General features: G+C 40.8%; 1 protein-coding gene across 1 annotated transcript; it reads left to right on the top strand.

The window, feature by feature from the left end:
* Nucleotides 1–1,848: 1,848 nt before the first annotated feature.
* Nucleotides 1,849–15,755, top strand: LOC133419984 (uncharacterized). The gene is made up of 7 exons (XM_061709506.1): nucleotides 1,849–1,967; nucleotides 4,776–4,879; nucleotides 4,966–5,076; nucleotides 7,949–8,002; nucleotides 13,239–13,397; nucleotides 14,187–14,309; nucleotides 15,571–15,755. Exons 1-7 carry the CDS (start codon nucleotides 1,961–1,963, stop codon nucleotides 15,634–15,636), a joined length of 624 nt encoding a protein of 207 aa, XP_061565490.1. The 5' UTR covers nucleotides 1,849–1,960; the 3' UTR covers nucleotides 15,637–15,755.
* The last annotated feature ends 200 nt before the right edge of the window (nucleotides 15,756–15,955 follow it).

Raw genomic sequence — 15,955 nt, 5'->3', positions numbered from 1 at the left:
TATGAAATATCATGTGGCGCGAACATTAAAAAAATAACCATTTTTGTATAATACTGAAAACTAGTAAAAAAAAGATGTCAAGATGTTAAGGAAAGTAATTTATTTTAATATGAATCATGGTTGCACCACATTACTTTTTTTAAGGCTAGTGCCAATTCATCTTGACAAAAAACTTTGAAATCACTTAATTTAAAATTTGTATATGAATTTATGTGTACACAACATTCTTAATGTTTGAACTACTGCAATAGATATTTTTTTATTATTTTAAAACTGACCTGTTGAGAATCCTTATTCGTCATTGACCCATATATGTGTATATATATATAAATATACGTATATATGTCTATGCTCTGAGCCAGGTACCTTCACAGGTCCAGCCAATGAGCCAATCACTATGCAATAACTCTAGCATTGCTGGGATGTTGAGTATTTGATCCTTCAAAATACACTACCCATGACATGAATTGCATTACACTTTGTGAACATTATACGATAAAGAGAAAAAAACAACAATTCTATCGCTTTATTTGATATTCATTCAGTCATTGGCCTTTATTTAGGTCATTAAGAACATTCTTATTTACAATCACGGCCTGGTAAGAGACAAGGAAGTGGTTTAGGGAGTAAAACAGAGTAGAATTGTAGCTCTACAAAGGTAGGAAACCATTAGGTAGCATTTTTTGGCAAAGCAGCAGAAATTGGCAGAACACCGGTCTGCCCAGCCCCTGAACTTTGACTATGTGTTGGCCTAATAATCCAACATCCAATATGTGTGTGCGTGTCTGTGCATGAAAAGCTTTTAATGCCAAAATATAATCAAGCTTGGAAAAAAAGAAAAGGTCTTCAAGTTTTTGATATCAACTTTAGCCAAAAACACAACTTGATATCATCAAAATCCTATTCAGTATATGCAGTACTGGAGTTGTAAAAAAGAATCAGGGGGGATGGTGGATTTGATCATATGGGGACAGATAATTTGTGCTGATTACAAATAATATATTACAAATAATAGCAGTGACCAAAACACATGCAGAAATACTGCAGGAATGACATAGCAGCAGTTAAATGCAGCCTTCTGTAAGCTTTAAATATCCACTGGGCTTACATCAAATACATCAAAACACAACAATAAAAAACACTTTTCTGAACTTATCAATATGACTCTGTCCTTCACAGGATAAGTAACATGGATCACTGCAAAAACTCACAATCTTAACAAGAATATTTGTCTTATTTCTAGTTAAAATGTCTCATTTTAGTCAAAAAAATCTCATTACACTTAAAACAAGACTCATCACTGGAAAAAACAACTGTTTTACTTGTAATAAGAAGATAAATCTTGTCCCACTGGCAGATTTTCCTACTTATTTCAAGTGAAAATGTACTTGAAACAGGTGAAAATTGTCAAATAAGATATTTTTCTGGTGATGACTCTAAATGTTGAAATAGCAGTAAAACCACATTCATTGATGAAATGACATAAGGGATGGAAAGGGGGTATTGCAGTTTTACAGGGGGGGATGATTTGGACCGTTTTTATTTCAGGGGGGGATGATTTGGACCGTTTTTATTTCAGGGGGGGATGCCATCACCCCTCATCCCCCTCAACTCCAGTACTGAGTACATGAATGTGTCAGTAAAATGTGCACGGTTGCTGCCGTTTGCTGCTGGAAAGCAGAAAGCTTGATTTATGGTTCCGGGTTAAATTGACGGCGTAGCCGTCGAGGTACGGTGCACGTCGCCGCGTACCTTTTGCCGTAGGCTCTGCGTCGGTGTGACGCGGAGCTATAAATCAGCCTTTGTCGGGGAGCTCGTCCCCCCGGAGGGAGGCGTCTCAGCTGCAGGAACTCGATCACCCACCACCAAACTCTGCAAAACCAGTCCCGAACCAGCAAAACAACCGACAGAAAAGAGGAAGAAGACGCTTTTTGATGAAGTTTCATTGGATCTTGTGATCATGGCAGGTAAGACTGATAAGAATAAGCGATAAATAAACAGAATCCATGCATGTGCAGGAATAAAAAGCCTCCCTGAACTCAGGAGCTTCAGCTTTTGTTCAGTGATTGAATCCAGATGTTGTCTGGCTGTCAACAGCAAACTGCCAGGACATGTTCTCTCTTTGCAGGTGATGTTTTTGCTAAATATTCATATCAACAGGTGATTTTTAGGAGATTTCACCTTTTGCATAACGATGGTAAGAAGACATAAATACAAGGAAGGGAAATATTGTATCTACATGACTTTGATGTTTATCATAAAGGGTATTCTACATGTAAATGTTGCATTGGAAAACGGAAGTAGTGTGAAATCTATCTATATACATTTTATAATATAATTTGACTATAGGCCTATTGCTTATATTTTGAAAGTCATTATAGTTCTAGCATGTTAATCTGAATATGTTAGATCATGTATTTTATGACACTGGAATTTAGTGAAAAGAAAAACAGAAGTTCACTGCAGGAGGTTTTGACCATTTCCAAGTTCTCCACATTGCGCTGCTTCAGATTAATGGAACTTCCAAACATTATACTATATACAGGACTGTCTCAGAAAATTAGAATATTGTGATAAAGTTCTTTATTTTCTGTAATGCAAAAATGTCATACATTCTGGATTCATTACAAATCAACTGAAATATTGCAAGCCTTTTATTATTTTAATATTGCTGATCATGGCTTACAGTTTAAGATTAAGATTCCCAGAATATTCAAATTTTTTTAGATAGGATATTTGAGTTTTCTTAAACTGTAAGTCATGATCAGCAATATTAAAATAATAAAAGGCTTGCAATATTTCAGTTGATTTGTAATGAATCCAGAATGTATGACATTTTTGCATTACAGAAAATAAAGGACTTTATCACAATATTCTAATTTTCTGAGACAGTCCTGTATATTATTACTCCACACTCACATTTCTACAGGGGGATTGTGATCCAATGCTCTGTTTGAGCATTTCCAGTTAGTTTTTTCCCTCTTTTTTCATACTTGACTGAGGAATTGCCCCCTTAATGCTGCAGTGATGGTTGTCCTGTAGTTTTGTCTGGATGTCTCCAACAGAGACTGTTTGTGTTTATCTGTTGTCACCGAGTGCTTTATGGCGGAATACTGTTTTTTTGTTAGTTTGTTTGTTTTTTATAATTGTATCAAATATTATGGAAGCGTATTGCATTCACTGTTTTCCTGAATTAACGAGTTTTATTTTTTCCTTAAAACTTTTCTCAGAATTCTGAGATAATGATCTCGTTAATTCAGAAAAACAAAGCAGAATTCTTTTTTTCATTAAAACATTTCTTGGAATAGGGCTTGGTCGTCTTGACGTCATCACCTGGCGGAGCCGCCCTGTTGGATGCTACATTAGCTGCTCTTCGGACCACTGACCACTGTGTACAGACGTGCTCCCTCTTCGTTTGTCTTAGCCTACCGGTACTTGTAATCGTTACTTTCCGTTATTCTGTAACCATGGTAACCCGTTGCTGTGTTGTAGCTGCAGCAGCTCCACACATAACAGACGTGGGGAAAAGATCGCTAATGGTTTAACTTTTCACCACTTTCCTGCTCAGAGGCAGAACCACGGAGGCCAAGTATCTGAGATAACAGAGTAAAAAGTGAAAGAGTCATCGGCTCGGTTGGATCGCGGCTGTAACGACCAAACATAACTGTGGCAGGGTGGAGAGGTTGATGGGACACGCGCGCCTGTGTCCCATCCACCTGAGTGGCTGCCGCGCCTCCACCCTGCCTGCCTTTATAAGGCAGAGCTGGACAGCAGCAAAGGTGTCGGAGGAGCTGCTGGCGTGAGGTGCTTGTGCACTGATGATCTTGCTAAATAAAAAGGGTTCTGCACGAAACTCCGTGTCTCTCCATCCTGTCGGTCGGGCCCGTGGCACTCACCGTGCTACAATAACCTTCCTCAGTAAACCACAAACACTCACACAGACTGGGGTCGGATCATTCATACGGGTTTTATTCCCCACTTCTCCAGCTAAACGCAGTTGCTGGCCAGCTCTCTGTGGTGCGATTAACCCCAATCTGCAGATAAAACTAGTTTGTTGAGGAAAATATATTAACTCTATTTGTAGCTGGAGAGGAAAAAAATAATCCCACGAGGAAAACAAAAATATTGCTCACGCCTCTGAGCCTCTTCAGCATAATATAGCGGTGAAAAAAAAGAAAAAAGTAAGAGTAATACAAAACATGTACTGTATGTTGTACTACTATCAAATTTATTGAAACACATGGCGAGTCAAACATTTACCAAAGCAGCTGCCAAACACTCCTAAACAAGGTAGCCGGAAACGTGGGTTGTGCAGAACTGCGGCAGTAAATCCTTTCTAATAAAGAGTGGAGCTCCGACGAGGAGCTCCATTCTTTAGTAGGGATTTCATATGGACCCAAACCGTTAATAATCATTATTTTCTCCATACACCACTCCCTGGCTTCCTTGTTTAAGGTATCTGGTAAATTCCAGTTCCTTTCCGGCATTTTAACATCTTTTTTTTGCGTTCCGTCTGTTCACTTGGTGCTACTACACTGCTGTTTGTTTACACTCACGAGGCTGCCAACATGGCCGCCGCGTCCCAGAATGCACCTTGGTGACCAAGCCCTATTCTGAGTTCAGAAAAACAGAGCAAATTTTTTATTCTCAAGTGAATGCAATACGCTTCCGTAAAATATTCCAAAATGCAGTTCTCTGCTAAAATGAGCAATGAAAGCAGCGCAACATTGTATTAACCTTCTGAATGCACTTAACCCTGGTTGTTTCAAATAAAGCAACATTAGCTGAGGAGGGCCAGAGCCCCCTGGTTGCCGTCAGCTTCCAGAGAGACGTCCACAGGAAGAAGAAGTTCCTGGAGGCTGAACCCAGAGCTCTCGGGGTACGCCATGCATCCGGGTGTTTAAAACCTTTCCCTGGCACTTATTCTGCAGCCTTCATCCAAAGTTTTGTCTCTGTGTCTTTCAGATAACTCAGGTGGGCCTGAGTGTGTACAACATCATCAATGCTGGTGTTTTTCAGGCCAAAGGCCTGAGTCAGCAAGGGACGGACATAGCCATCTTAATTTCATCTCTGTTGGTGAGAATGTGGAGAACTCAAATATTGTACTTTTTAAAGAACCAAAGTCCCACATTGGGATATCGAATGACATCAGAACAGAATCGGAATCAGAATAAAACTGTATTGTCAAGTCAGACATAGTCAGACTGGAGGAAGGATAACACTGGGATGGAGGAGGGAAAAAAAAGGCATCTCCACACCAGTGGCGGCCGCTGGTCTTTTAAGGAGGGGAAGCTCATTTTCGCCTTACATCATAAATTGTGTCAATTCAATTTCATTTCAATTCAATTCAATTTTATTTATATAGCGTCTAATACAACAGATGTTGTCTCCAGATGCTTTCCAGAGATCCAGAACATGAACATAAACATAAACATAAACCCCCGAGCAATTATTATATAAACAATGGCAGGTAAAAACTCCCTTAGTGGGAGAAAAACCTTAAGCCAAACAGTGGCAAGAAAAACTCCCCTTTAGGAGGGAAGAAACCTTGAGCAGGACCACGCTCATAAGGGGGGACCCTCCTGCCGAGGGCCAGACTGGGGGTCGGGGACGTCAACAGCAGAGCAGGCAGGTGGAAGCAGCAGCAGGATGACCAGAGGGGGGGGGGGTAGGACCTCAGCAGCACACAGCAGGCAGGTGGAAGCAGCAGCGGGATGACCGGAGGGGGGGGGCGTAGGCAGGTGGAAGCAGTAGCGGGATGACCGGGGGGGGGGGATCCGCAGGCAGGTGGGAGCAGCAACGGGGTGACCGGGGATGGGGGGGGACCGCAGGCCAGCACGCAGCTCCTGAAGCTCCGGCCTGCAAACATGCACAAAAGAGAAAAAAGGGGGCCAGCACAAGAAACTACAGGAGCGATTGACAAAAATGATGGCTATGAGATACTTATAACAAATAGAAATGGAAATGGAGAAGAGAGGAAGGGAAGAGGAGAGGAGAAGAAGGGTGAGAGGCACCGCCCAGTGGATCATGACGGTGCCCCCCTGCAGCATAGGCCTATAGCAGCATATCTACCACCAAGCTATATTTGAGACTAACTATTATAGTCTTGTTCTATAGCTGCAGCTATGACTACTGACTCTAACACACTAGGGTTTACACTAACTAGAGATTTACCAACACCAGCTAGAGGTTTACTAAACACTAACTATAGGCTTTACTAAACAGAAAGGTTTTAAGTTTAGTTTTTAAGGTGGAGGTGGTGTCAGCCTCCTTAACCCAGATTGGAAGTTGGTTCCAAAGTAATGGTGCCTGGTACCAGAACGCCCGCCCTCCAAATCTACATTTGGATACTCTAGGAACTACAAGTAAATGTGCACTCCGAGAACGGAGAGCTCTGCCAGGAACATAAGGCACTATCAGGTCTTGCAAATAATGTCAGTTTATTTGTATGTGAATTCTACCCTCCGTTCCGGCTGTAAATGCTTTGCAACGGCGAAGCGGCTCACAGCAGCACCCACTGCTCTACGGGGACAATAACTGTAGAGCAACAGAAGTCAGAGTCTCCAATAACACCAGTGCAGTCTGCAAACACCAGATACAAGTTGCTGAGTGTGTCGCTTATGGTTTTAACAAAGACAAAAGTCACTACGAGGATTTCCAAACTCCAGATCAACTCGGAATGACGGAATGAAGCTACAAAACTTCTCCAGCAGTGTTTGTCTCAAGATCGCTGATTCGCTCATTTCGCTGTCAATCAGAAAGGGATTCAGCCTCAGACAGATCATCCAATCATCATGCAGCAGGCCAGCCGAGGCCACGCCCACTGCCCCATAGACCCCCAGAGAAGCTGAGCTTCAGATGGGCGGGACAAAACCGAGCATTTATCCAATGACGGTGTGTTTGGCTGCAGTGGAACAACCCACTCCAGCTTCATAGATGCTGAGCTTCTGCTGTTACTGTGAAGCTGCAGGAATAAATGAGAAGGAAGTCGCATCTGTGACTGTGATAAGAGGCTGATTTTGAACCAAAGGGGATCGTGTTCTAGCGCATATATAGTCAATGAAATGTAAACACAACAGTACTTATTTTTTGACATTTTAGAGGAAGCTGAGCTTCCCTTGCAGTCTTAGAGGAATCGCCACTGCTTCACACTGTGTATTAATTACACAGTGTCAAGGTGCAAAAAAACACCTTAGCAAAAAAAAGCAACGTACACACAGCAAAACAAGTGCAGCGGCTTCGTGGCGCTCCAACCTGGAGACTGCGTTGGGGGGGCTGATAAGAGGGGGGCTGGAGCCGGGGAAGACGTTGAAAATGAGGGAGGTGTGGTTATCAGTGTGTGTGTGAGCGGTAAGTCTGTGAACTTCACCCCAGAGCTGCTCCTCAGCCGTTGTCCTTGATGTTATCAGGCGGCCCGGTACAGTTCTGATCAAGGTCCACTAGTGTCCTGAGGGGAAGGGGACGCTAGTGGGAGCAGAGCGTCTTGTTTTTATTCCTCCAGGGAGATTGTGACTGGAGCGGCCTGCCAAGCCAAGGTTAGGTTGTAGAATCAACATTTATATTTAGGACAGGCAGACTCCAGTAATTTTCCATCTGCCTTAAGTCTCTGATTCATCAATGGCGACTCCAAACAGATTAATTTGTGGTCAATTCCCGCCAAGCCGAGTTTTCAACTTCTGCAAGGTCTTTTCCATCCTACAAACGAGCTCAAAAACCGCAGCCAGTCTCCGATTCTGTTCAAGAATCGGATCAACTTCTTGTCATTGTGAATATACGCTGTTGTATGTATTGTAAGTTACAACATATATAACTGTAGTAAAAACTGAACAATGTATTTGAAAAGTAATAAACTTTATAATTTTCTTTCTTCATTATGGAAAAATAACCAAACAGCTAAGTAGAAAATCTTACGTGTTACTGACTTGGTGGGGTTTTGTTGTGGTTCCAGGTCGTAATAGCTGGGAATGTGGCCGTGGCGGCGCAGAGCCTCCACCTGCCTATGGTGAGTCTCTGATAACACCGTCTCTAAACTGATAACACCGTCTCTAAACTGATAACACCGTTTCTAAACTGGTAACACCGTCTCTAAACTGATAACACCGTCTCTAAACTGATAACACCGTCTCTAAACTGATAACACCGTCTCTAAACTGATAACACCGTCTCTAAACTGATAACACCGTCTCTAAACTGATAACACCGTCTCTAAACTGATAACACCGTCTCTAAACTGATAACACCGTCTCTAAATTGATCACACCGTCTCTAAACTGGTAACACCGTCTCTAAACTGGTAACACCGTCTCTAAACTGATAACACCGTCTCTAAACTGATAACACCGTCTCTAAACTGGTAACACCGTCTCTAAACTGATAACACCGTCTCTAAACTGATAACACCATCTCTAAACTGATAACACTGTCTCTAAACTGATAACACTGTCTCTAAACTGATAACACCGTCTCTAAACTGATAACACCATCTCTAAACTGATAACACTGTCTCTAAACTGATAACACTGTCTCTAAACTGATAACACCGTCTCTAAACTGATAACACCATCTCTAAACTGATAACACTGTCTCTAAACTGATAACACTGTCTCTAAACTGATAACACCATCTCTAAACTGGTAACACTGTCTCTAAACTGATAACACCGTCTCTAAACTGATAACACCGTCTCTAAACTGATAACACCGTCTCTAAACTGATAACACCGTCTCTAAACTGATAACACCGTCTCTAAACTGGTAACACCGTCTCTAAACTGGTAACACTGTCTCTAAACTGATAACACCGTCTCTAAACTGATAACACCGTCTCTAAACTGATAACACCGTCTCTAAACTGATAACACCGTCTCTAAACTGGTAACACTGTCTCTAAACTGATAACACCGTCTCTAAACTGATAATACCGTCTCTAAACTGGTAACACTGTCTCTAAACTGATAACACCGTCTCTAAACTGATAATACCGTCTCTAAACTGATAACACCGTCTCTAAACTGATAACACTGTCTCTAAACTGATAACACCGTCTTTAAACTGATAACACCGTCTCTAAACTGGTAACACCGTCTCTAAACTGATAACACCGTCTCTAAACTGATAACACCATCTCTAAACTGATAACACTGTCTCTAAACTGATAACACTGTCTCTAAACTGATAACACCGTCTCTAAACTGATAACACCATCTCTAAACTGATAACACTGTCTCTAAACTGATAACACTGTCTCTAAACTGATAACACCGTCTCTAAACTGATAACACCATCTCTAAACTGATAACACTGTCTCTAAACTGATAACACTGTCTCTAAACTGATAACACCATCTCTAAACTGGTAACACTGTCTCTAAACTGATAACACCGTCTCTAAACTGATAACACCGTCTCTAAACTGATAACACCGTCTCTAAACTGATAACACCGTCTCTAAACTGATAACACCGTCTCTAAACTGGTAACACCGTCTCTAAACTGGTAACACTGTCTCTAAACTGATAACACCGTCTCTAAACTGATAACACCGTCTCTAAACTGATAACACCGTCTCTAAACTGATAACACCGTCTCTAAACTGGTAACACTGTCTCTAAACTGATAACACCGTCTCTAAACTGATAATACCGTCTCTAAACTGGTAACACTGTCTCTAAACTGATAACACCGTCTCTAAACTGATAATACCGTCTCTAAACTGATAACACCGTCTCTAAACTGATAACACTGTCTCTAAACTGATAACACCGTCTTTAAACTGATAACACCGTCTCTAAACTGATAACACCGTCTCTAAACTGATAACACCGTCTCTAAACTGATAACACCGTCTCTAAACTGATAACACCGTCTCTAAACTGATAACACCGTCTCTAAACTGATAACACTGTCTCTAAACTGATAACACCGTCTCTAAACTGATAATACCGTCTTTAAACTGATAACACCGTCTCTAAACTGATAACACTGTCTCTAAACTAATAACACCGTCTCTAAACTGATAACACCGTCTCTAAACTGATAACACCGTCTCTAAACTGATAACACCGTCTCTAAACTGATAACACCGTCTCTAAACTGATAACACCGTCTCTAAACTGATAACACCATCTCTAAACTGATAACACTGTCTCTAAACTGATAACACCGTCTCTAAACTGATAATACCGTCTTTAAACTGATAACACCGTCTCTAAACTGATAACACCGTCTCTAAACTGGTAACACCGTTGTCTCTAAACTGGTAACACCGTTGTCTCTAAACTGATAACACCGTTGTCTCTAAACTGGTAACACCAATGTCTCTAAACTGGTAACACCGTTGTCTCTAAACTGATAACACCGTCTCTAAACTGGTAACACCGTCTCTAAACTGATAACACCGTCTCTAAACTGATAACACCGTCTCTAAACTGGTAACACCGTCTCTAAACTGATAACACCGTCTCTAAACTGATAACACCGTTGTCTCTAAACTGATAACACCGTCTCTAAACTGATAACACCGTCTCTAAACTGATAACACCGTTGTCTCTAAACTGATAACACCGTCTCTAAACTGGTAACACCGTCTCTAAACTGATAACACCGTCTCTAAACTGATAACACAGTCTCTAAACTGATAACACCGTCTCTAAACTGATAACACCGTCTCTAAACTGATAACACCGTCTCTAAACTGATAACACCGTCTCTAAACTGATAACACCGTCTCTAAACTGGTAACACCGTCTCTAAACTGATAACACCGTCTCTAAACTGATAACACCGTTGTCTCTAAACTGATAACACCGTCTCTAAACTGATAACACCGTTGTCTCTAAACTGATAACACCGTCTCTAAACTGATAACACCGTCTCTAAACTGATAACACCGTCTCTAAAGTGGTAACACCATCTCTAAACTGATAACACCGTCTCTAAACTGATAACACCGTCTCTAAACTGATAACACCATCTCTAAACTGATAACACCGTCTCTAAACTGGTAACACCGTCTCTAAACTGAACTGGAGATGAAAGCAGCCGTGTGTCTTCTTATGGAGTAAGATAGCTTTCAAAAAGATGTGTATACTGTTCGTATTCGTAATGATAAACATTTGTATGTAAATAAAAAAGTTGTACACAAAATTCTGCTGTAACACACAAGTCTGATAAATGATTAGGGTTAGGATTGTTTTTATGTGAGTATGAATCTAAAAGCTGTGAGTGCAAATGAATACAACTCTAATTTCTACGAATACGAGTCTTCACTGTGAACATGAATTCAAGTTTGTGGGTACGAGTTGAAAAACTGTTGAAATGACGTCACAGGGGAAAACAACCGAACCCCGAATGATGCGCCGAAGCCGAGGGCGGCTGGCAACCCCGCTAACGCTGACGCTAACGCAGGTGCAAATATCTTATCTCAAAAAATTTGAATATTCTGGGAATCTTAATCTTAAACTGTAAGCCATAATCAGCAATATTAAAATAATAAAAGGCTTGCAATATTTCAGTTGATTTGTAATGAATCCAGAATGTATGACATTTTTGTTTTTTTAATTGCATTACAGAAAATAAAGAACTTTATCACAATATTCTAATTTTCTGAGACAGTCCTGTATACATGGACACTTTTTGAAAGCTATCTTACTCCATATCTTCTGCGCTCCTACACAATCTACCTCAAAGTACAATTCTTGCTTGAGAAAGACAACTGCGGTGTTCAACCGGAGTCTTCCAGTCTCAGGAAAGAATGACACTTCCTCCAACACCAGTGGCTTGGTGAGGCATGAATGGGGCTGATTGTTGCACTAGTGCAGCGTCCCGTCATGGACGGATCATTGTGTCAGACTGAGCTACTCAGGATATGGATCTGCAGCTGAACACAGAACTGTAGACAGGAAACATGCAGGAACCAGCCGTGATGGACGTGAGTCATTAAGAGAAGTGAAACTCCATGTCAGCTCCAAATATCAGGTCTACTTGTGTGTCGAATGTGCATGTCTCAAACAAACTTGTTTTTATTGTTATTTTCAATATAAACTCATTGAAAATGACAATAAACTCATCCACAACGGCAAATGGCGTTTGCTCAGGATATGGAGCTGCAGCTGAACAGATAGATAGCTGGATAGATAGAGATACCCTCGACCAGCGGTCGGCAACCCAAGATGTTGAAAGAGCCGTATTGGACCAAAAACACAAAAAACTAATATGTCTGGAGCCGCAAAAAATGAAAAGTCTTGTATAAGCCTTAGAATGAAGGCAACACATGCTGCATGTTTCTATATTAGTTATAACTGGGTCCTCGGCTGCAAATGCATGCTAATGTCTTTCCACGTGACTCTTCTTGTTACGCAAATCTACGGGAGAGTATTAGGGCCAGGCAAGAGAAAAATAAAAATAATATTTTAGAGGAGCAAGATTTTTTTTTTCATTATGCTTTGAGAAAAAAGTCGAAATGTCGAGAAAATGTTGAAATGTCGAGATTAATGTTGAAGTACAATTTCGAGAAAAAAGTCAAAATGTTGAGAAAAAAAGTCAAAATGTTGAGAAAAAAGTCAAAATGTCGAGAAAAAAGTCAAAATTTCATTAAAAAAGTCGAAATGTTGAGAAAAAAGTAAAATTATTGAGAAAAAAGTCAAAATGTCGATAAAAAACTCGAAATGTCAAGAAAAAATGTAAAATGTCAAGAAAAAGTTGAAATGTTGAGAAAAAAGGCAAAGTTTCGACTTTATTCTTGAAATTGTCATTTCAACATTAATATCGACATTTCAACTTTTTTCTCGACATTTCAACTTTTTTCTCGAAGTGCACAATGAAATAATGAAAAACAAATCTTCCTCCTCTCCAAAATATTTTCTCCTGCATACTCTTCCGTACAAATCTTTGTTAACAGAAATGTTGAAATGTAATATTTATTCTACACATTTTTACAGCATTGGAAAACGTTAAGAATGTTTGTGTCATGTTTTCCTACAGAAACCATATTAAAACAAAAAATATATTTCCCTCCCCGATCGATTTCCATTTTCAAACGTTTTTGAAAAAGCTCCAGGAGCCACTAGGGCGGCGCTAGAGAGCCGCATGCGGCTCTGAGCCGCGGGTTGCTGATCGCTGATCTAGACAAACGGTAGTATACTGTACATGCTATCAAAGATTCAGTTACTAAAGGATCATGAACTTCAAAAAAACCTTTTTGTTTTTACTGTCATGTTCAATGTCAGCTCCTCTGTTTCAGCTCAGGGCCTGCTTGGGAATGCAGATCGTGGCCTGCGCTGCCTCCATCTTCAACGTAGTGTGCACTTTACTTAAAATGGAAGACTTCTACCTTTTCTGCTGGAATGACTACGATGAAAACATCACTGCCAGTCATGCTGAAATATGCCATCAGACTGAAGTAAGTGAGAACATATTCTCTGTATGAGGAGAATTATAATGATATGTGACGTTAGGAACAATATTTTGAAGAAGGAACTGATATCTAATTGAACAGTGGATGGGGGGAAATACACCCAGAATTATGTTCCGAGCTGTAATTCCATTCAATCCAATTCAATTTTATTTGTATAGCGTCTAATACAACAAAAGGTGTCTCTAGACGCTTTCCAGAGACCCAGAACATGAACATAAACATAAACCCCCGAGCAATTATTACATAAACAAGGTAAAAACTCCCCTAGTGGGAGAAAAACCTTAAGCCAAACAGTGGCAAGAAAAACTCCCCTTTAGGAGGAAGAAACTTGGACCAGGACCTGGATCATAAGGAGGTAGAAACCTGGACCAGGACCTGGATCATAAGGGGGTAGAAACCTGGACCAGGACCTGGATCATAAGGGGGGACCCTCCTGCCGAGCGCCAGACTGGGGGGTCGTGGACGTCAGCAGCACACAGCAGGCAGGTGGAAGCAGCAGCGGGATGACCAGAGGGGGGCGGGGGACCGCAGGCCAGCACGCAGCTCCCGAAGCTCCGGCCCAATCAGCAAGCCCCAGGTTAGGTGCAGGGTCGGGGAAAGGTTGAGAAGGGGCAGGGCCAGGGAGAGGAGTCTTGACGGACCAATCTCTCCCCCGCCTGACCGGGCCGTTACCCTGCCCCTCTCACTCCCACACTGCAGGATCCAGTGTTGTGCATTCAGAGATGTAATCCATCATGATCAACCTAATATTTGCAAATGTGTTTTCCCTCCCAGAACCTGCACAGCCACTTCTGTGCTGGGGCGATAGTGGTCCAGTTTGCTCTGCTGGCCATCTCTGCAACACTTGCTGCCTACTGCTGCAAGGTGGTCAACTGCTGTGGACCAGCTCCCAGAATGGTGCGTAGAGAATCATTATCATCATTTATTAGTCAGACTCGAGGTCCATAATAAAAATATACAACACTCAATACATAAGAACACAAGATTAAAAGAGATAGATAGAGAGAGAGAGAACATATAGAAACAGTACTACACAAGACAGTTATACCAATGTTTCCACAGAGCTGAGCAATATCTCACGTCACAAACACGAGGGCTAACCAGCTGAGCAATGATGTCATTCTGAGAAACATTCAGTCTGCAGATAAACTGCAGTCTGCAGATAAACTTTACAGAACAGCTCACTTGTGCGGCTCTCTAGCGCCGCCCTAGTTGCTCCTGGAGCTTTTTCAAAAATGTTTCACCTTTTTTTCTTCTTTTTTTTTTCTTTTTTTCTCTTTTTCTCCTTTTTTCCCTATTTTTTCTTAATTTTTCTTCTTTTTTTCCTCTTTTTTCTTTTTCCTTTTTTTCTTTTTTTCTCTTTTTTTCTTCCTTTTTCCTATCCTTTTTAATCTCGACATTTTGACTTTTTTCTTAAAATATTGACTTTTTTTTCAACATTTCGACTTTTTTCCTCGAGATTGTACTTCAACATTAATCTCGACATTTCGACTTTTTTCTCGACATTTCGTCTTTCGCCATTGGCCTTCATTCTAAGGCTGATACAAGACTTTTCATTTTTTGCGGCTCCAGACATATTTGTTTTTGGTCCAATATGGCTCTTTCAACATTTTGGGTTGCCGACCCCTGCACCAAACCATCTCGGCTGTTTCAATAGTTTCCTCACGCAATCATTGTAAGCAACCTGCAACCTATGAATGCTTGCCTTCTTAAATGTACTCCATAAAGGAGCAGTATTATATATTATATAGAGCGGGGTACAGTTTGCCCTAAAGAGACAGATCTTCACATGGTCAGAACACATGTTACATTTCCTTCTGAGCATGTTTGCCTGAGCATAAAGGACTCGGCACTGTCTATTAATATCCTCGTCATCAGTTAATTGGTCTGTGATGAAATGACCAAGGTATTTAATTTTAGTACAGATATTCACCTTTTGTCCTGTAAGATAATAATTTGGAAAGGTGAGGTGTCTGTCTTCTTTAGTACGACACAGCATAACCTTACTCTTCTTGGCATTATACAGCATATCATGGTTAATCCCATACTCAGTACATATCTGAGTATGGGATCTCTTTAATGTTGCTTTAATATTCATATAAGTGTGATTACTGTGTATCTTCAACCCTCCCCGTGTGTTTGTGTGATTCCCCCTCAGCCAGTGATCTCCATCCAACACCCCCAGTCCACCAGTGGAGACGTGAACCAGACGGAACAAGAATGAAGAAATGTGAAGTGGAGACTGCCAGTCCTGCTGGTTCTTCTTTTGTATTTACAGGACTGTCTCAGAAAATTAGAATATTGTGATAAAGTTCTTTATTTTCTGTAATGCAATAAAAAAAAAAAAAAATGTCATTCATTCTGGATTCATTACAAATCAACTGAAATATTGCAAGCCTTTTATTATTTTAATATTGCTGATTATGGTTTACAGTTTAAGATTAAGATTCCCAGAATATTCACATTTTTTTAGATAGGACATTTGAGTTTTCTTAAGCTGTAATATATATAACACACACACACACACACACACACACACACAC

This window comes from Cololabis saira, chromosome 20 (assembly GCF_033807715.1).
Source record: "Cololabis saira isolate AMF1-May2022 chromosome 20, fColSai1.1, whole genome shotgun sequence".
NCBI classification, from domain to species: Eukaryota; Metazoa; Chordata; class Actinopteri; order Beloniformes; family Belonidae; genus Cololabis; species Cololabis saira.
This window is presented reverse-complemented; position numbering and strand designations above follow the sequence as displayed.

Excerpts from the sequence above, each read along its gene's own strand:
- LOC133419984 (XM_061709506.1), top strand. Across the intron at positions 4,880-4,965 it reads CTGAACCCAGAGCTCTCGGG|ATAACTCAGGTGGGCCTGAG; the intron begins GTACGCCATGCA and ends TGTGTCTTTCAG. Across the intron at positions 5,077-7,948 it reads TCTTAATTTCATCTCTGTTG|GTCGTAATAGCTGGGAATGT; the intron begins GTGAGAATGTGG and ends TTGTGGTTCCAG.